The 21,247-nt window shown below is 39.1% G+C and overlaps 1 protein-coding gene across 5 annotated transcripts in view; it reads right to left on the bottom strand.

The window, feature by feature from the left end:
* Positions 1 to 21,247, bottom strand: part of adgrl2b.1 (adhesion G protein-coupled receptor L2b, tandem duplicate 1) — a 143,353-nt gene that overhangs the window by 19,368 nt on the left and 102,738 nt on the right. For 3 of the 5 annotated variants that reach the window (XM_079614083.1, XM_079614082.1, XM_079614085.1), the window contains exons 17-19: positions 16,791 to 16,959; positions 14,154 to 14,282; positions 9,308 to 9,404 (exon numbers count right to left, since the gene is read on the bottom strand). In XM_079614083.1, coding sequence (XP_079470209.1) covers positions 9,308 to 9,404; positions 14,154 to 14,282; positions 16,791 to 16,959 — 395 coding nt within the window. Of the gene's footprint in view, positions 1 to 4,576; positions 4,691 to 9,307; positions 9,405 to 14,153; positions 14,283 to 16,790; positions 16,960 to 21,247 lie in introns of all 5 variants that reach the window. The other 2 variants (XM_079614081.1, XM_079614084.1) reach the window with 1 other exon arrangement.

The following is a 21,247-nucleotide window of genomic DNA, read 5'->3' as shown; positions in this document are numbered from 1 at the left end:
TAATATTTCAATTAGGCACAAAGATTATTCAGCCAGTGATTACAGTAATGCCAATGTGTTTAACCAATGTTATATAAATATTTTTTCAGTAGTGAGTGAATCTCTCAGAAGACTGAATGCAGGATGTGGCAGGTGTAACAAGTTCATCAAATGAATTAAAAATAAAAGCTTTAGGCCTATATGAACGCATAAACATCTTCAGTCATAATCACACAGAGGTAGGAAATAGCAACAGTGTTCCTTGAGTAATAAAACCAAACTGGTGCTAGAACAGAAAGTCATGCAGAGCACAGCATGGATGTTAATAACATCAGATAGCAGGGATGTGGAAACCATATCTGTGTTCTGCTGAGAAACGAGGAGCGTCTGGGCTTCGAGCGTGAAACGGGCATCAAAGGACCGAGCGAGAGGAGAGCGGGACCGAGGGAGGACGGAAATAAAGCAAACAAGCATAAAACATCCTCTGAGCCAAGCTTATTTGCATTTGTTTATGCCCTGGCGATGGGTTTACTCCAGACTGGAGAGCCTGGCCAACAGATGCGGACAGAAAGCAGGGATTCTGGGAGGAAAGCCAGGCCAGATCCGGGATTCATCAGTCCACTACGGGCTCAGCTATTCTGGGTGTGTGTCTGCGGCCGGGGTTCGTCTCAGAGCGAAGGTCTCGGCTCGTTCTGTTCACACGCAATTACTGAAGAGTTTCTTTTGTGCACTTCTGCTGCTTCAGGAATCACACACACCGCGTCACACACAGCCAGACTCACACATACAACTCGCTTTACTTAGCAATACATCACACTATTAGAGATCCACACTGAGGAGAGTTTGCAGACTCTACAGAATACCTGATTCTGTATATAAACAATATCTGCCATATACAGTCCAACCAAACTTTATTCAGACACCAACATTTCTCACATTATCAGTTTATTCGCTATAGTTCAGGAAAAGGTAATAAAATATGAGCAGAACTCAGAGTTATGTCACTGGATTTGTCCGTCCTTCTGTTAGACTGTCTCACACATGAATTATGTTGAATATCTGTCAGCTGGTAAATTTAACTACACAATTAGATAATACCAGTTTAGCTCAACCAGTGACCAAGCAATGCTTCATTGTGTTCAGTGTGTGTGTGAAAAGAGCATTAGCAATTAAAGAAGAAACACTTCAGCAGAACATGATCAGCTCAAAGTGTCTGAATAATAATAATAATGTTTGGTCCCAATTTTTATTTTATTTTACTGTAGTCACTGTATGAATAATTTTTGGGTATATTAAATCACAGTTTACTTTATTTTGCTCTCCTCACTTACATCAATTATATGTATACTATTAGTGTCCTGCACACACTAGTAAAAACATATACAAATATATATCTGGTGTCTGAATAATGTTTGGATTGACTGTATATTATTTATTAAATTCTGGTCTACTTCGAGTGTTGAGGCTACAGTAGATCATCACTTAGTTTTATCCTAGAAATGGCTTAAAAAGTTGATCAAATGGAGTTTTTATGTTTTGATAAAATAATATAAAAGGAAAGCTGACTCATCAGCCGGTCTCCTCCTCATCTGACGCATGCATTGTTCTGCTACATGAAGGAGGTCTGGCAGTGTTTCTCTGACTGTGTGTGGATCTGAAGCCATCAAAAGCACATCATATCCTTCTCATAACACTCTCTGACACCGGCACTACAGACACACACCATTTCCCTCTTTCTTCTACAGAGCCGATGGTTTCAATCCACCCGTCACTGCATATAAGCTTCACAACACGCCGAGTCCATGCGGGACTTTAGGAGGATGTGGAAGTGCGGCGGGATTAGCCTTAACCCCCGGGCGCTCTTCACACGTTTTTTTTGTCAATGTAATTAATATACTATATTTTAGTTTGATAATATTATTAATTTCATATTTTGTATTTTTAGGGGATTTGTTTATAGGGGATTTGTTTACACTACATTATATTTACGCTGCATTTATAATCCATTTATTCACCTTTTGAGCATAGAGCTGAACTTTTAATTTCCCGCTTAAACTGTGGTAAATCTAGAATGCAGAGCGCCTGACTGAAGTTTGATCTCTTTTCAGAGACGACACTTGGTGGAAAAAGTTTTGAAAAGTTCACTTAAAAAAAGTTGCAGAATTTTACGTGTATTGTTATGAAAGATGCACAAAAATTATATTTTAAATTTTTATATGACATATATATTTTCAAAATCACGTTTTACTCCAGAACGACAAGAAAATCAAAGCCATGAATCTAATCAAGTTGTGTTAAAAAATTGAGCCTGATATCTCAAAAAAAGATGAGCTGCAGTACCAAAAGTTTCCACTAGATGAAATTCGTCTCCCATTCTTTTCCAATGCGCTCATTTCTGAACGCGAAGTGTGTGTATTTTCTTACAGGACCATTTAACCTGTTGGAATCATGCCCGTGAATTTTTTTTGTGTGTTCACATAGTAAATAAATGTAAAAAAATAAATGTAAAACTATATTTTTGACCGAAGAGCACCAGAAAGGCATTGTAAAAATGGTTACAGTATAATATTTTATGTACCCATTCACACCAAGGACGATAACTATAATGATAACGATAAAGATATAGTTCTAGATATAAAAGAATAGCTCTGAACAGCACAACTGTAACGTAATGACACGGAGGAGCGATGTTGTTGGACACTGATCCTGCTTTAAACCCATCCTGCTTTAAAGAGCTTGAGCATTTAAAGAGACAGACGACAAACTGAAGTGCGCGATTAGAATAAACGTAACGATATCGTCTGCTGCTGTGAGCGCTAATATCATTTATTATTATAGTTATCTTTATAGTTATCGTTCTCACAGTGAACGGGCCTAACGGGAGTGCATGAGTCCCCTAGACTAGTGCGATTTTATTTTACTTTTAAGTTTTATTAATATTTTTTATAATTTTTTTATTATTTTTATATTGTTAGTTGTCATGTTTCTTTTTTTTATAGAATTTTTTTATGTGCTTTTGCCATTTTATTCTGGGTTTTTTTCTTAAATATTGCCATTTAGGTTTAATTTCTTTAAATTAGAATTTAAATTCGTTATTTATTTTCCAGTTAATAATTTTAGTGCTGCAACTTAAACTTATTTCAGTTATTGCCTAGCAACATTTCTCATTTACGTTTAGTTTAAGTTTTTTAAACCTAATATTCATATTTTATTTCATCTTCATTTCAATGAACAGAAATGTTTTTAAAAGGTTTAGATAATGATAATAACCCTGCTGATAGAATACAGGCTGCACGCCGAACAATATACAGCAGGAAACGATATAAAGCAGGAAACGATATAAAGCAGGAACGTAAAGAGAAAAAACAAACATAAGAATTTAAAGCGTGAACTAATAAATTGGAGGCGAAAGCAAGAGTTTCATGCATCAGAAGATGAAGTGATCTGGTCCCGGCGTGTGTTACAGCGAGTCTGTGTTACAGCGAGTGTGTGTTACAGCGAGTGTGTGTTACAGCGAGTGTGTGTTACAGCAAGTGTGTGTTACAGCGAGTGTGTGTTACAGCGAGTGTGTGTTACAGCGAGTGTGTGTTACAGCGAGTGTGTGTTACAGCAAGTGTGTGTTACAGCGAGTGTGTGTTACAGCGAGTGTGTGTTACAGCGAGTGTGTGTTACAGCGAGTGTGTGTTACAGCGAGTGTGTGTTACAGCAAGTGTGTGTTACAGCGAGTGTGTGTTACTGTGAGCGTGTGTTACAGCGAGTGTGTGTTACAGTGAGTGTGTGTTACAGTGAGCGTGTGTTACAGCGAGTGTGTGTTACAGTGAGTGTGTGTTACAGCAAGTGTGTGTTACAGCGAGTGTGTGTTACAGCGAGTGTGTGTTACTGTGAGCGTGTGTTACAGTGAGTGTGTGTTATAGTGAGTGTGTGTTACAGCGAGTGTGTGTTATAGTGAGTGTGTGTTATAGTGAGTGTGTGTTACAGTGAGTGTGTGTTACAGTGAGTGTGTGTTACAGTGAGCGTGTGTTACAGCGAGTGTGTGTTACAGCGAGTGTGTGTTACAGTGAGTGTGTGTTACAGTGAGTGTGTGTTACAGTGAGTGTGTGTTACAGTGAGTGTGTGTTATAGTGAGTGTGTGTTACAGTGAGTGTGTGTTACAGCGAGTGTGTGTTATAGTGAGTGTGTGTTACAGTGAGTGTGTGTTACAGTGAGTGTGTGTTACAGTGAGTGTGTGTTATAGTGAGTGTGTGTTACAGCGAGTGTGTGTTATAGTGAGTGTGTGTTACAGTGAGTGTGTGTTACAGTGAGTGTGTGTTACAGTGAGCGTGTGTTACAGCGAGTGTGTGTTACAGCGAGTGTGTGTTACAGTGAGCGTGTGTTACAGCGAGTGTGTGTTACAGTGAGTGTGTGTTACAGCGAGTGTGTGTTACAGCGAGTGTGTGTTACAGTGAGTGTGTGTTACAGTGAGTGTGTCCCGGCCCGTGGAGTGTGTGTTACAGTGAGTGTGTGTTACAGTGAGTGTGTCCCGGCCCGTGGAGTGTGTGTTACAGTGAGTGTGTTACAGTGAGTGTGTTACAGTGAGTGTGTCCCGCCCGTGGAGCACCTGGAGGAGACGCAGCGCTGCACACCAGGGTCTCCGCCAGAAGGTTGTTATAGCGGCTGTTAGTGTCGTGAGGCCTGAGGAGAGGGTTAGTTAGCAGATAGTTGCCCGTCATTCCTGTTGAGTAGATAAAGAGAGGAGCGTGAGATAAGAAGAGAGCTTTAGGAAAACAGAGCAGAAGAAAACAGGATTACATGAGGCGATCGGAGACAAGTTTGTCCAAGTGGATCAGAAGAACAAATGTCGACTGATCCCACATTTCAGACATGTGACCAGATGCTGGACAGACGTGAACATCTCTTCATTATTCACTAGAACTGATATGATCTTCAGATACTAGCGTTCATGTCTCTGTTTACAGCATGCAACCGTCCACCGTGCCAAATTACAGAGAGATATTTTTTGATTATACTTGATTGAATGAGGCATTTACACAGCGCTTTCATATTTACACCCATGCTTACACTCATATCAGGACATCTCTCCTCTTCCACCGCCAGTGTGAGCATCCACCGGGATGAGCCACAAGAACTCTTGATCTGAAGACTAGGTTCAGATGTGTTTGGGTCGATTGGATCACAAGTGGACGACACTAAATACAGGAGTAAACGGGTTTAAGAGGTTTTCAGCTTGTCCAGAAGTAGTAGAAAACACATTTGACCGGATTGCTTTCGTAGTGTAAACGCTCATGTGATCGGATGTGTTCAAACAGACACTAAAGTCTTCCCTCCGCTACTGATCTAATGCGTGGACATTATGGGAAGAGCTCGAGCCAGACGGGGTTTAAACTGTCGGCTGAAGACCCAAGTTTGGTTTGAAGATGAAAAATGTACCAAACACAATGTTTTCTCATCATTCCTTATTTCTAAGGGCGTCTTCACACCTGAAAGTCCACACCAAGGTCCGAACCCAAAGTTCATGTCTTGATCAATTTTATACATTCGGGAAGTCTTGGTTTGGTTTCACTGCAATTATGCGAGCGCACTAAAGAACGTCCTGTCGTCTTCATCTGTGTGGGCGGCATCTTGACAGTGATTGGTTTGTAAACGAACGTGCGTCTGACGTCGGCGTGTTGTCAATTCGGCGGGTAACTCTGACAAGAATGAATGAACAGACACATATCGTTGCCACTATAATGTTAATAAAGCAATCCTGCGGGAACCACCGAAAGGTCCTGTAAATGCCCTGAAAGTCCGGCCATACAGAAAATGCTTTCACACTAGAAACGAACCAAACCTTTGTTCAGTTTGATCCGGACCGAGACTACCTCTTTTCGTCAGACCAAATTTCGTCTGTTTGGTCCGGAGAGGTTTCACACCTGTCATTTAGATCCAGATCAAACAGAAAAGTCAGAAATCCAGACTAAACTAGGTAGGTGTGAAAGGGCCCTAACACACACTCACAGCGTTCGGCTGGTCAGACAATCAGAGCAGAAACTAAAGCTGATGCTCTCTGTGTGTTTCTCCGTCGTCTCCGGTCGTGTTCATATGTAAATTGACTGAGTTTATTTCCGTTAGATTTAAAGATCTGAAGAAATGCACACATTTACGCATGAATCCTCCCCTCAAAGAAATCAGGACAGAAGTGGGTGAAAGTGGACAAAAGCCGGATTAAAACACCGGGTGTAAACGGGAATGTGTCTCTCGTCTACTTGTGATCCGATCCACCAAAGCACATCTTAGTGAGTGTAAACTGAGTGCAGCAAAGAAGACTGGAGAAGCCAAACTTGTCCTGCATCACAGCTGAGCATAAGAGCGACTCAAACACACTCGAGCTCTCGCTCAGTCACCACTAATGAACATCATCCTCTCAACAGCAACACGTTCGCAAAGCCTAAATAATGGATCATTTTTTAAAAGCGTCCTGGGTCTAAAAAACCCAAACCAAATGACTATTTGCATTGCAACTATTAGTGTCGCGTGATCCCACTAGAACCTCACTTGATTTGCACCCATCCCAATGCAATGAAAGTTGAAAAGTAAACAATAAAATATCCAATTAAGCATTTAAAGCCACACATTCTACTATCCAGTGTGTAATAGACGTCACACACTTACAGGAACGCCCAAACCAGGCTTTCCTCCACTGACCACCAGACATTTGTAACAGGTTTTTACTGGGTACTAATGTAGTAAGACAGTGATGTTAAAAACACATAATTCATATACCTTATTAATGGTGCATACTAGGGTTGTCATGATACCGACATTTCAGTTGCACTTTATGTTATAGTACGTGCACTTACGGGTAACTGCCAAAGAAACTATATAGGTTAAGGTTAGGTTTAGGGGTTGAGTACTTAGTTGTTACCCAGTTATTGTAATTACTATAATAAGTGCATAGTATGTACAGGGGTTACAGGACTGTAAAATAAAGTGCTACCACCAACATTTCAGAAGCTGGTGCCAATACCAGTCACATTTTGCGGTTCTTAGTACCAATTTCAGTACCAGAGCAAAAACTGTTGAATTAAGTACTTTTAAAAACAATTGTCCCGCTTTGTGTTGTCCATTGCTCATCACTGTCAATCACTGACATTTCCCATTCAATCATGTATTTAAATATGGTTGTCAATCCAGAAACTTTGAAGAAACTCTTCTTGAATGGGTAATAAACAGAGAGCAAGAGAAGCGACAAACTCCCGTTATGAGAAAAAAGCTGTCTTAATGGTACAATGAATCTCTTATTTACATCGTGTTTACAATGTGTTAGTTATAATAAAAGGATTCACGATTGGTTTTTAGGCAGACACTAACTGGCTTACTGTCGAGCACCTCTGATTGGCCATTGCTCACAGCTATGATTGTGATTGGCCAGAAAGCTGAGCGCTTGTAAAAACACGCTGTAAAGAGTTTGAAAGCAGATTGAGTACAGCAACATACTAAACATACTGATTTAAATCAGAAAGAAATGCTGGTAGAAAAGGAAAGAAACTTGTAGCGGTAGATTTGACAACCCTAGTGCATACACACAAGCAGAGGAACACAGGATTTAAACACACCATTTCTTGTTAAGGGTTTTTCCGTAGAAAACCATTCAAAATAAAACGCTTAACTATTAAGTGCGTTGCATTCATATTCTGGGCTCATCTGCTCGCCTGTGTACAGTATGCGTCATTAATAAACTGAATTTGGTCATTTAATAACACGGTTTTAGCACATTAAGGCTCTTTTAAGTGTTTTTCATGATAATTGTTTTAGTCCTGCTGTTTTTAGTGATTGAAATACTGCAGCAGGTAAAAGACGCCGGTGTACTGGTGTCTCTTTTCTAACGGATATACTGTTTGTTCAGAGGTATCTTCATTACTTGTGTTGCTAGAGCAAAATGCATACAGGTGCTCAGTTTTTAAATAATGTATGGTCATTGCAAGCATTGTTCATTGTTGTACTTTCTTTATCTGCTGATTTGTCTTGGAGCTGTAGTAACACAATTATAGTAATTATTCATTAAATTACTGGGTCACACTTTAGACTAGGGTCTAATTTTAATGCATTACTTATGCCCTGTAATGCACCTTATAATGCATTAGATGATCTCATTATAATACTCATCTATTCGTTGTTAAAACATTTAGGAAGTAAAATAAATTTTATAATGCATTTTAACTCTGGTTACAATTATTTCTGAAAAGATATAATGCATTTTAATATACATAATGAAGTAAACTATTGGCAAAAATTAATACGATGTTCTCAGTGTGGATCTATATAAAACTGATTTTATCAGTATTCATATACATCAGCAATTTTTATATTGCATCCAGCAAACGTCCTCACTTCAGCAGTCCGTATATAGATCATCATTATCTGTAATAAATCATAGTCATAGTTTCTTAATGATCCTTCGTTACATGTAGTTCCTAAAATAATGACAATAAATTGTGCTTAATTACATGCACATACCATAAGGCAAACCGTATGCTAAGATACAAGATACAAGAAAAACGTTCTCATAAACATCTCACAGTCCACACGCAGAAAAAGCCAGTTCTGTCTATAGATCTACAGGAGTGTGTATAGATCTACAGTAGTGTGTATAGACCTACAGTAGTGTGTATAGATCTACAGGAGTGTGTATAGATCTACAGGAGTGTGTATAGATCTACAGTAGTGTGTATAGGACTACAGTAGTGTGTATAGATCTACAGGAGTGTGTATAGATCTACAGGAGTGTGTATAGATCTACAGTAGTGTGTATAGATCTACAGTAGTGTGTATAGATCTACAGTAGTGTGTGTGAGAGCTCAGTGTTAGATGAGTAGTGTGTATAGATCTACAGTAGTGTGTATAGATCTACAGTAGTGTGTATAGATCTACAGTAGTGTGTATAGATCTACAGTAGTGTGTATAGATCTACAGTAGTGTGTATAGATCTACAGGAGTGTGTATAGATCTACAGGAGTGTGTATAGATCTACAGTAGTGTGTATAGATCTACAGTAGTGTGTATAGATCTACAGTAGTGTGTATAGATCTACAGTAGTGTGTATAGATTTACAGTAGTGTGTATAGATTTACAGTAGTGTGTGTGAGAGCTCAGTGTTAGATGAGTAGTGTGTATAGATCTACAGGAGTGTGTATAGATCTACAGGAGTGTGTATAGATCTACAGTAGTGTGTATAGATCTACAGTAGTGTGTATAGATCTACAGTAGTGTGTATAGATCTACAGGAGTGTGTATAGATCTACAGTAGTGTGTATAGATCTACAGTAGTGTGTATAGTGTACACGGTCACCTTGGTTTAGTGTGGAAGTGCTGTTGATATCTCCAGAGATGAAGGACGACTCGGACTGTTTCCTCACGGTGTCGTTCCACATCCTCCTGATGCGGCTCTGTGTCGACACACACACACACACACACACACACACACACACACACACACACACACACACACACACACACACACACACACACACACACACACACACACACACACACACACACACACACACACACACACACACACACACACACACTTAAATAAAGCACTATTGAGGGAACAGACATTTGCAGTGGTGTCTGAAACCATAATGGATGTTATCGAGCGCACTCATTCAATCCCACAATGCACTGCGATAACGAGTGTACACTCAACGGCTACAGAATACCCATAATGCACCGTGAGAGTTGTGCTGAATGATTCCGCGGGTCTGAGCAGACGGTGGCGCTGGTCTAATGTGGGCACAGCGTGATATCATACCGGTGTAAACTGCTTTTCACTTGAGTATTAAATTGCTTAATTAAGGTTTATACATAGTGTGTAAAATGTGTGTATTTTTATTTAGGGAATCTTACTACTGTGGTTGCAGGAAAACAAAAGTACTTTTGTTTGTTTTGTTGATTTAAAAAAAGCTTTTGATTGGGTTAACAGAGATTTGTTGAAATATAAGTTACTTTCTATTGGTATTACAGGTAATTTGTATAATTCTATCAGAGCTCTGTACAAGGCTCCAGTGGCCTGTGTGCAGATTAATGACATGAGGACAGGATGGTTTCCCACTCCATTTGGGGTTAAGCAGGGAGATGTTCTTTCACCCACTCTTTTTGCGCTTTTTGTGAATGATTTGGCTCAAGAGATAAAGTTAGCAAATTTGGGTATAGACATTGATGGTTTTAACCTCAGTATTCTATTATATGCAGATGATATTGTTGTTTGCACCGATGAAGAAATTAAACTACAAAGAATGTTGGGCATTATGAAGGATTGGTGTAATAAATGGAGACTTTCTATAAATGTGGATAAAACACAAGTTGTCCATTTTAGGAAACCATCTGTGTTGCGCAGTGAATTTGATTTCTTTTTTGGACAAACCCAGCTTATGTACAGCAGAACTTATAAATATCTTGGTTTCCTTTTTCACGAAAATATGACATTCTCAGAAGGGAGAAGGGTTTTGTCTGAGTCTGCAGGGAGGGCCCTAGGAGCTGTTATTAATAGGATGAAACTTTGCCCTGAAATAAGTTATTCAACATTTACCCAGCTGTTTGACAGTATGGTGGGTTCTATTTTGTTTTATGCAGCTGGGGTCTGGGGCTTCGAAGATGCTCCTGAATGTAATAGACTGCAGAGCAGGGCTATGAGGTGTTTCCTTGGAGTGCACCGGTTCACTACTAGAGCTGCGCTAGAGGGAGATATGGGTTGGGAGCCTTGTATGGTGAAACAGAAGGTGGAAGTAATAAGATTGTGGAATCGTTTTATAAAATTACCTGAAGATAGACTTACTCGGAAAGTTTTTGATTGGGATAAAGCTCACAATTATCCTTGGTCAATGGAGGTCCTTGGAATACTTTCATCAGTAAAGCAACATTATATATTTACAAATACTTTACGAGGTGATATATCTCAGGTCAGGCAGCTGTTGTTTAATTCTTATAAAGAGCAATGGCAATGGCAGGTGTTAAATAAGCCCAAATTGAGAAGTTATGTTCACTTTAAAAATGATTACTCCACAGAGCCTTATGTTAAATGTTGGTTAACTAGATTCCAGAGGTCTTTGTGTGCCCAGCTCAGAGCTGGGGTGTTGCCCTTGCAGATCGAGGTGGGGCGCTACAAGGGTGTCCCAGAAGAGGACAGATTATGTGTTTTGTGTGATTTAATGGTTGTTGAGGATGAATGGCATTTTTTGTTTTTTTGCCCGTTATATCATGATTTAAGAATGGGTATGTTTGAGAGAATTCAATATAAAAAGCCTGATTTGTTTTGGATGACGGATGGGGATATGTTGAATTGGCTTTTTGAAAATGAATTCTATAGTTTGGCTAGATATGTGGAAAAGGCGTGGAAACTTAGGCAAATGAATTTATATCCTGGCCTAAATTGACGGTGTCGTGTCTTGTTTTGTTTGTTTATATTGTGAAAATGATGGTAATGTATTGTGTATGATGGTCATCGTCCTATGTTCTTTGTTTAATGGTCATCTTGATGTATTATGTTTGTTTTTTGTCATTAGTGTCTTTTAAGCCTATTCGGGCTGGGCATGTAAGTGCAAGACACTTTAATAAAAAAAAATTAAAATAAAAAAAAAATAAAATAAAATTACTACATTAAAATCATAACATCGTGCTTTTTTACTCCATGACATTTCCTGAAAACATAGTTCCTCATTATTTGGAACAGCAGAAATAAGATACTCTGGCTCAAAATCAGACGTGGAGTGACAGATGCTGAGAAACGTGTATGATTAGTGTAAATAATAATTATATTTAGGTTGTTTGTGACGTACACTGCCATTAAACATTTTTGGGATCGGTACAACTTTTTATGTTTTTGAAAGAAATCTCACCAAGACTGCATTTATTTGATTACAAATATATATATTAAAAAACTGTGTTTATAATATTTTGAAATATTATTACACTGTTAATCAGCTGTTATCTGTGTGAATATACAGTAAAGTGTAATTTATTCCTGTGATCAAAGCTGAATTTTCAGCATCATTACTCCAGTCTTCAGTGTCACATGATCCTTCACAAATCAGTATAATATGATGATCTGATGTAGCTGTAGCTGTGGATGTAGCTGTAGATGTAGCTGTGGATGTGGATGTAGATGTAGCTGTGGATGTAGATGTAGATGTAGCTGTGGATGTAGATGTAGCTGTGGATGTAGCTGTGGATGTAGATGTAGCTGTGGATGTAGCTGTGGATGTAGCTGTAGATGTAGCTGTGGATGTAGCTGTGGATGTAGCTGTAGATGTAGCTGTGGATGTAGATGTAGCTGTGGATGTAGATGTAGCTGTGGATGTAGCTGTGGATGTAGATGTAGCTGTGGATGTGGATGTAGCTGTGGATGTAGCTGTGGATGTGGATGTAGCTGTGGATGTAGCTGTAGCTGTAGATGTAGCTGTGGATGTGGATGTAGCTGTGGATGTAGATGTAGCTGTGGATGTAGATGTAGCTGTAGATGTAGCTGTGGATGTGGATGTAGCTAGATGTAGCTGTGGATGTAGATGTAGCTGTGGATGTAGCTGTGGATGTAGATGTAGATGTAGCTGTGGATGTAGCTGTAGATGTAGCTGTGGATGTAGATGTAGCTGTGGATGTAGATGTAGCTGTAGCTGTGGATGTAGCTGTAGATGTAGCTGTGGATGTAGATGTAGCTGTGGATGTAGCTGTAGATGTAGCTGTGGATGTAGCTGTGGATGTAGATGTAGCTGTAGATGTAGATGTAGCTGGGGATGTAGCTGTAGATGTAGCTGTGGATGTAGCTGTGGATGTAGCTGTAGCTGTGGATGTGGATGTAGCTGTGGATGTGGATGTAGCTGTAGATGTAGCTGTGGATGTAGCTGTAGCTGTAGCTGTGGATGTAGCTGTAGCTGTGGATGTGGATGTGGATGTAGCTGTAGATGTAGCTGTAGCTGTGGATGTAGCTGTGGATGTAGCTGTGGATGTAGCTGTGGATGTGGATGTAGCTGTAGATGTAGCTGTGGATGTAGCTGTAGCTGTAGCTGTAGCTGTGGATGTAGCTGTGGATGTAGCTGTGGATGTGGATGTAGCTGTAGATGTAGCTGTGGATGTAGCTGTAGCTGTAGATGTAGCTGTGGATGTAGCTGTGGATGTAGCTGTAGCTGTGGATGTGGATGTAGCTGTGGATGTGGATGTAGCTGTAGATGTAGCTGTAGCTGTGGATGTGGATGTGGCTGTAGATGTAGCTGTGGATGTGGATGTAGCTGTAGATGTAGCTGTGGATGTAGCTGTAGCTGTAGCTGTAGATGTAGCTGTGGATGTAGCTGTGGATGTAGCTGTAGCTGTGGATGTGGATGTAGCTGTGGATGTGGATGTAGCTGTAGATGTAGCTGTAGCTGTGGATGTGGATGTAGCTGTAGATGTAGCTGTGGATGTAGATGTAGCTGTGGATGTAGATGTAGCTGTGGATGTGGATGTGGATGTAGCTGTAGATGTAGCTGTAGATGTAGCTGTGGATGTAGATGTAGCTGTAGCTGTGGATGTGGATGTAGCTGTAGATGTAGCTGTGGATGTAGCTGTGGATGTAGCTGTGGATGTAGATGTAGCTGTAGCTGTGGATGTGGATGTAGCTGTGGATGTAGCTGTGGATGTGGATGTAGCTGTAGATGTAGCTGTAGCTGTAGCTGTGGATGTAGCTGTAGATGTAGCTGTAGCTGTGGATGTAGCTGTGGATGTAGCTGTGGATGTAGCTGTGGATGTGGATGTAGCTGTAGATGTAGCTGTGGATGTAGCTGTAGCTGTAGCTGTGGATGTAGATGTAGCTGTAGCTGTGGATGTGGATGTGGATGTAGCTGTGGATGTGGATGTAGCTGTAGATGTAGCTGTGGATGTAGCTGTGGATGTAGATGTAGCTGTGGATGTGGATGTGGATGTAGCTGTGGATGTGGATGTAGCTGTAGCTGTAGCTGTGGATGTAGATGTAGCTGTAGCTGTGGATGTGGATGTAGATGTAGCTGTGGATGTAGCTGTGGATGTAGATGTAGCTGTGGATGTGGATGTGGATGTAGCTGTGGATGTAGATGTAGCTGTAGCTGTAGATGTAGCTGTAGATGTAGCTGTAGCTGTGGATGTAGATGTAGCTGTAGATGTAGATGTAGATGTAGCTGTAGCTGTACCTGTGTGGCGGACGAGTAGCGCGCGCTGGCCCTGGAGCCCGCGGGTTTGCTAGCAGCGTGAGCTCCCTCAGACGGAAGAGCACGGCAGCACTGAGACTGACGCACACACTTGCTGTACTCTTTACGCACCTGTGACGAAACATCAGCAGAATAAACACTCACACATGACAGAACAACAGCTTTACATTTACCATGCAAAAATCAGATTGATTAAAAATAAAATGCATAATGTGTGTTATGACAAATAACACAACGGACTCCTTTGGTGGCGCTGAACACTGCAGACGTGAGGATATTACTCCAGGAAATGATAAACTCTCTGAAGACGTCTGCACAGCGTCTGCCTGCAGTGTTCTTGTGCCGCTGTGAGACTGAACATGTACTGTCTGAGTTCAACGATTCGTTTAAATCACTCTCGTAGTAAAATATGCCATGCGTGCTGCTTACACATATACAGATGCTGATTCCTGCACCAGATGTTCTGCACTCGCACTAGCACAAACACAACATGCAATATTCCTGAACATTCATTTCAAAAAAGGAACTTTATGCACACCTGCAATTATTAAATATGTTAAATAATACAAATGGATTTAACCTCACTTTATTTACTAGTGTTAAATATCACACTTGTTTCATTTCTTTGTTTAATTCAACTAGAGGTTTATTGTAATATCTGGAAAGATGAGTGTGTGTCTAGGGCTGGATACTAATATCACCATTGTTAAGTTCAATTTGAGAAAAAAAAGGAAAAAAAAGTTAATGGTTAAAAAGGATAGATTCATCATTATTAAATGAAGAAAATTTGAGATCAAAATGAGTATGACCTGGGAGAAACAAGGAAGCTGATTGGCCATTGAAACTGCACATGGCACACATAACCAGGCGTGTGTGATTACCAGCGGGCAGAGAGAGCTTTGTGAGCAGTGGATGTGATTCTCTCACCAAAGGTGGTGGGTTTGGTGGTTATAAAGCCAAAGGAGAGAGATTGTTGATCAGCATTGTGACGATTGAGTTTGGAGTAAACCACTTGCTGAGGTTGTTCAAAGACTGCTGGGAAAAGCCACAATGTGTTCATCAACTTTGAGATGCTACTGGTTATTAAGCTAACCGTCTGAAATAATCATTGAAAACGAGTACAAGAAGATCAAGTCATTGCTGAAAGATTTTCATTAAATTGCTTCGATGATGAAGAATTAGATGCTTTGACTGAAGCTTAAGTTTGGGCAGACATTGAGGCAAATAAACTCGGGATAACTTGACAAGCATCCGATTCACTTTTGATTCTGATTCAATTCGACACTGATTATTCTGGATATATATCAGGCACAGTACATGGCTAATTTGCTAAAAAAAAAAAAAAAAAAAAAAAAATTGACAGTGTCCTTGTTACATGTAGTTAGTATAGTAATGACTATAATTTATGAGTATATAACACTATAACACTTATAAGTATAATTACACTGTAACAAAGACACCTTCAAATAAAGTGCAACCAAAAACATCTCTTAATGATCAATTACTACATCAATTAATGATGTAAGCTGTACAGGGAGTCAGTTGGTACTACACTACTATAATATTGATGATTAATATGAACTGATTTGTATACAGACACTAAAATTACACAAGTTGGTAAGTGTCAATTTATAAAAATGAGAATTGATTAAAATTGAGAGATCAATATTTTGTATATTTTTTTATGTTTGTTTATGTTTCCTTTGTTCTAGTTTCCCGCCACTTCGGAGTTGTCATGGTTACTGATGTGATTAGTCGTTCTGTCGATCATTAATGAACTTTGTCTGTCTTTAGTTCTTGTGTTGTCAGTTCTGCTTGTCGGTTGTTGTTAACGCATGTCCTGAGTTTGGTTATGGTTTGCTTTCATCTAAAGTTTATGTTGTATTCATCTTCATCTTTAGACTCTGTGACACCAGCCCTATTTGTGTCGTGTCCTCTATTGTACGAGTGTGAATCTACATTTGCTTTAACCGTATGCACATTCGTTTCCAGCTCGCTGTGAATGGAGCACTTCTCTGCAAGATGTTTGCATTGTCTGATGGTGTGAAAGGATCTTAAGGGCTATTTATATGTACACACTTATATACATTTTTAATGAAAACCTTCATATTGTGAAAATATAACCGCTCACATGTAGAGTATTAAAAGTATAATATAAATAATATATGATTCATAATAAATTAATATGATAAACATCAGCAAAAGCCAGGCACTTCGGTCTCTAAAAGTCTTTCACTGTGTAACGCTGTAAATTGGATTGACTTTTTTGTAAACACTATTTAAGAAAATGCCTTTCACTGTTGAATTTTGTTAATACACTGACAGACGCTTTATTCACAAATGTGCCGAGATAAAACTGGATTGCAACACTTTATGTTGACTTTACCTGATATAATTAAATATACATTTTGTTTAAAACATCAAGAAAATAAGCTCTAAAACAAGCCTTTAAAAAGACAACCTTGACATTTTCTCCTGACTTGAAGTACCATAAGCTACAAGAAGCCTAGTTTAACTTAACTTAACGCAGCCAGAAAATGTCATTATGAATATTTAACACGTTCAGTGGTGAAGAATGAGGTGTATGATGAAGCTTTTCACAGGCGGTCAGTGGTTTACCTTCTTCTGCAGAAGACAGTGGAAGATGAAGATGAACATCCCTTGTAAGGTGTTGAAGATAGTGAAGAGGTACGCCATGATGACTGAAGAGTCGTTCAGGAACAGCAGACCGAACGCCCACGTCAGACAGAGCAGACACAGCAGAGCGAACGCGCCGAACACCCAGCACCTGCAAACAGCGTTTCATAGACCAGGTCAGTCTTGCTATACACATATATATGTAACATACTATATATAGTAACAGCCTTCTCTGCAGCGCACCGGCTCCAAACATTAATCCCTGCGGTGACAACCCAGCTTCTAATGTTGTTTATGTGTCTATGTGCTGTTTTTAATCTGCTTTAAGACAAACCATGTGTAAGTTCATAAGTCGACAGCATTGTTGAGTATTTAAAACTGCAGTGAACCAAAGACAGTCTCAAAAACACGGTGTGAAATCGCTGGTGTTTCTGACGTCACACACTACCTTGTAACCAATCAGATCAACGTGTGATCGTCAACCAGTGGATCTCTGAGTGAGTGAGTGAGAGGAGGCGGGGCTCATTTGCATATTCATAGAACCGTGCATACTAAATGAGGCAAGGGTGTCGAGTTACATAGATATTTTAAGGCATGAATACATTTTTTAAGGATAAAACATTTAAATATGTAAAGTTTATAAAAAAAGTTTTAGGGGATACAATTATTGACTGCAGGGGGACTTTTACAATTCTGTCCCTTTATTTCTCATGTTTCTCTATTTGTTTATGCATTTACACTCTCTTTCCAATCCTGATTGTGTCCGTTAGATGTTATCAGTGTCCAGACGAATGCTGGCGTCTTCCTCGACCAGCGAAGCGTGAGCAAACAAGCTTCCAGTGGATGATTACAATCTACTTTCAGACGGTTAGTCTCATCAGCCAATCAACTACTTCTGTTTGGTCATATTTACACACAAGCTGTGTGTGTGCCTTTCTGAACTAGTGTACAGCTGTTTTGGGAACACTTTACAATAATGTTCACTAGTTAAGTAAGGGATAATGTAAATGTAGCCGGTTGTTATCTCAGAATAACTCTGCCAGTGCGATCAGGATCAGCTTCACACTGAAGGGGTTTATTCTGAGATAACAACCGGCTGGATGTACATCATCCCGCTTATTACATTATACCTGCTTGTATCTTATAATCCAACACTGTACAAAACAATAATCATAAAAATTGTGTGAAATAATAAATAGTGTGGGAATAACTGACCGCTGGATAATAACAGAGCCGTGTAATGACATTAGTTAACTACTTTAGTTAACGTGAACAAAGAATGAACGATACTTCTACAGCAATTATTAATCTTAGTTATTATTAATTTCAACATTTACTAATACAGTGCCCTCCACAATTATTGGCACCCCTGTTTAAGATGTGGTCGGGGACTTCTAAAAATTCTCCCTTTTTTTTAAACAACATAGAACCCAAATACAAAAAAAGAGAAAAATCCAACCTTTTATTTAAGTACATTACTTTGGTGGTAAAAAAAAAATCTAAAATTTAGAAAAAAAAAACCTTGAAATCATGTGTCCCACAATTATTGGCACCCCTAACAATACCGCTGAAAAATGTAATTGATTTTTTTTTAAATATATTTTTCTGTAGTTGCTAAAGTTGGTCAGGGTATCTAGGAACTTTTAATTAGTAATTCATGACTTCCTGTTTCCCTGGGGTATAAATATGACATGACACAGAGGCCTAATTCTCTTACCCATTTGTCAACATGGCAAAGACAAAAGAACACACCATTCAAATAAGGCAGATGTGTGTCGACCTTCATAAGTCAGGCAATGGCTACAAGAAAATAGCCACTCGCCTTAACTTGCCCGTATCTACAGTCAGAGGAATCATTCAGAAGTTTAAAACAACTGGAACAGTGACAAACAAGGCTGGAAGAGGTCCCAAGTTTATCTTGCCACAACGCACAGTGAGGAGGATGGTAAGAGAAGTAAAAAAAAGTCCTTAACTCACTGTCACAGAATTGCATCAAAGAGTGGCATCTTGGGGTCACAAAGTCTCCAAAACAACCATCAGACGCTCTCTACATGCCAACAAGCTGTTTGGGAGGCATGCAAGGAAAAAGCCTTTTCTCACTAACACTCACAAACGTAAACGTCTGGAGTTTGCTAAGCGGCACTGGGACTTCAACTGGGATTGTGTGCTTTGGTCAGATGAGACTAAGATTGAGCTTTTTGGCAACAAACACTCTAAGTGGGTCTGGCGTAAAACAAAAGATGAGTATGCCGAAAAGCACCTCATGTCTACAGTGAAGTATGGTGGAGGATCTGTGATGCTGTTGGCCTGTTTCTCTTCCAAAGGCCCTGGGAACCTTGTTAGGGTGCATGGCATTATGAACACTTTGAACTACCAGGACATTTTAAATAAAAACCTGATGGCCTCTGCCAGAAAGCTGAAGATGGGTCGTCAATTGGGTCTTTCAGCAGGATAATGATCCAAAACATGTGGCAAAATCTACACAAAAATGGTTCAGCAGTCACAAACTAAGGTCCTCCCATGGCCATCTCAGTCCCCAGACCTCAACCCAATCGAAAACCTGTGGGGCGAGCTAAAGAGGAGAGTGCATAAGAGAGGACCCAGGACACTGGATGATCTAGAAAGATTGTGCAAAGAAGAATGGTCAAAGATCCCTCTCTCTGTGTTCTCCAATCTTGTGAAATATTATAGGAGGAGATTAAGTGCTGTCTTGTTGGCAAAAGGGGGTTGTACAAAGTATTAACATCAGGGGTGCCAATAAATGTGGGACACATGGTTTCAAGGTTTTGTTTTTCTAAATTTTTGATTTTTTTTTTACCACTAAAGTAATAAACCGTAATAAAAGGTTGGATTTTTCTCTTTTTTTGTATTTGGGTTCTATGTTGTTTAAAAAAAAGGGATAATTTTTAGAAGTCCTCGACCACATCTTAAACAGGGGTGCCAATAATTGTGGAGGGCACTGTACATTATTAAAGTCAAAGATTGTATTTGTTAACATTAGTTAATGCGCTGTGATGCAACATGAACAAACAATGAACAGCTGGATATTTATTAGCAAAGATGAACCAATCCAGTAACACATGTATTGCTCATTGTTAGTTCATGCTAGTTAATACATGACCTAAAGAGTGTTATTGTGAAGTGTACCGCTGATTCGTCTAATGTGCTTCAGTGTTTCTGCAGCTTGTTGAGTGTAATGAGAGCATTGGCAGGAGAAGCGGCTCATGCTGAGCAGAACTGCTGATCTGAGCTTATTTCCTCTTTTAATTGCCTGTGATTAGGGCTGGGCGATATGACCAAAATCTCATATCACGATATAAGTCATCTCATATCCCGATAACGATATATATCACGATATAGTACCTTTTCTGTAAATTCAATCAATTAATAATTTATATATATAATTACTACATGGAAAATACTTTTAGCATAGGCTATATCAAATAAAAGAAAAGTTGATATATATATATATTGAGTATATATTAAGTATACCCTTAAAAAATGTTTTTTATATATATATTTTATATTCTCAAAAAAAATTTTTGATTAAGAATGTAGAAATATAAAATATGAACGAAATATAAAACACTTTTCAAAAACAAATGATTACAGGCCCAACATAAAATATTGCTATAAAATACCAAATGTAAAAATTCAATGGAAGATGTTTAAAATGTAGCAGAAATCAGGGCTCTGAACCTGTTCAATGAACGAAAACAAACAAACGAAATTTTGACAGGAGCATAACCAGAACCGGAAACCAAATTAAATTTAATCGTTCTGAACAGACACGCTTATTTGAAATGGCCATTAACCGGTTAACAACGTTATTTTATCGTTCTGTTAACTATTTTAATTTGCCAGTCAACCAATCATGAATTCAAATAGTAGACTGAGCAAATGTGATATTGACGCGTATAGCCTATCCAACGTGAGTGAAATGCCCATGCTCAGCTGTCAGTCATCATTGATAAGTCGCAATGGGAATGCGCTGGCGTTAGTTTTCCATACTGTATGTCACCAACTGTCAAGAAATTAGGCCTACATTTCAGTGAAAATGAATAGCAGGTAATATGCAACTTTTTGTTTTTTGAAACCAGCGAAAATTGCAGGATAGTGTAGATTAGAACATGGATCCACACAACGTCACATCACGCACTTAAAGCGCTTCTGTGAACGGAGAAAACAGAATAAAGCTAAATATATAAAACTAATATATAGGCCTATATACGAAATATAGGCTATTTGCCTTAAATAATTACAGATTAACAAAACGAAAGGAAGAATTTTGCTGAGCTTCGGATCATGCGACAGGGTCCAAAGTTCACAAAAAGGAAACCGAGATGTTAGAAAAGGGAATCGAGCTTGTTTTCTGTATTTTACGGCTTTACAGTTTTGAATCATTTCTTGCTTATCCGTACGGTATGACCATAAATTAC

This window comes from Phoxinus phoxinus (genome assembly GCF_949152265.1).
Source record: "Phoxinus phoxinus genome assembly, chromosome: 5".
Lineage (NCBI taxonomy): Eukaryota > Metazoa > Chordata > Actinopteri > Cypriniformes > Leuciscidae > Phoxinus > Phoxinus phoxinus.
The sequence above is the reverse complement of the archived record's forward strand: the minus strand, read 5'-3'. Positions and strand labels throughout refer to the sequence as shown.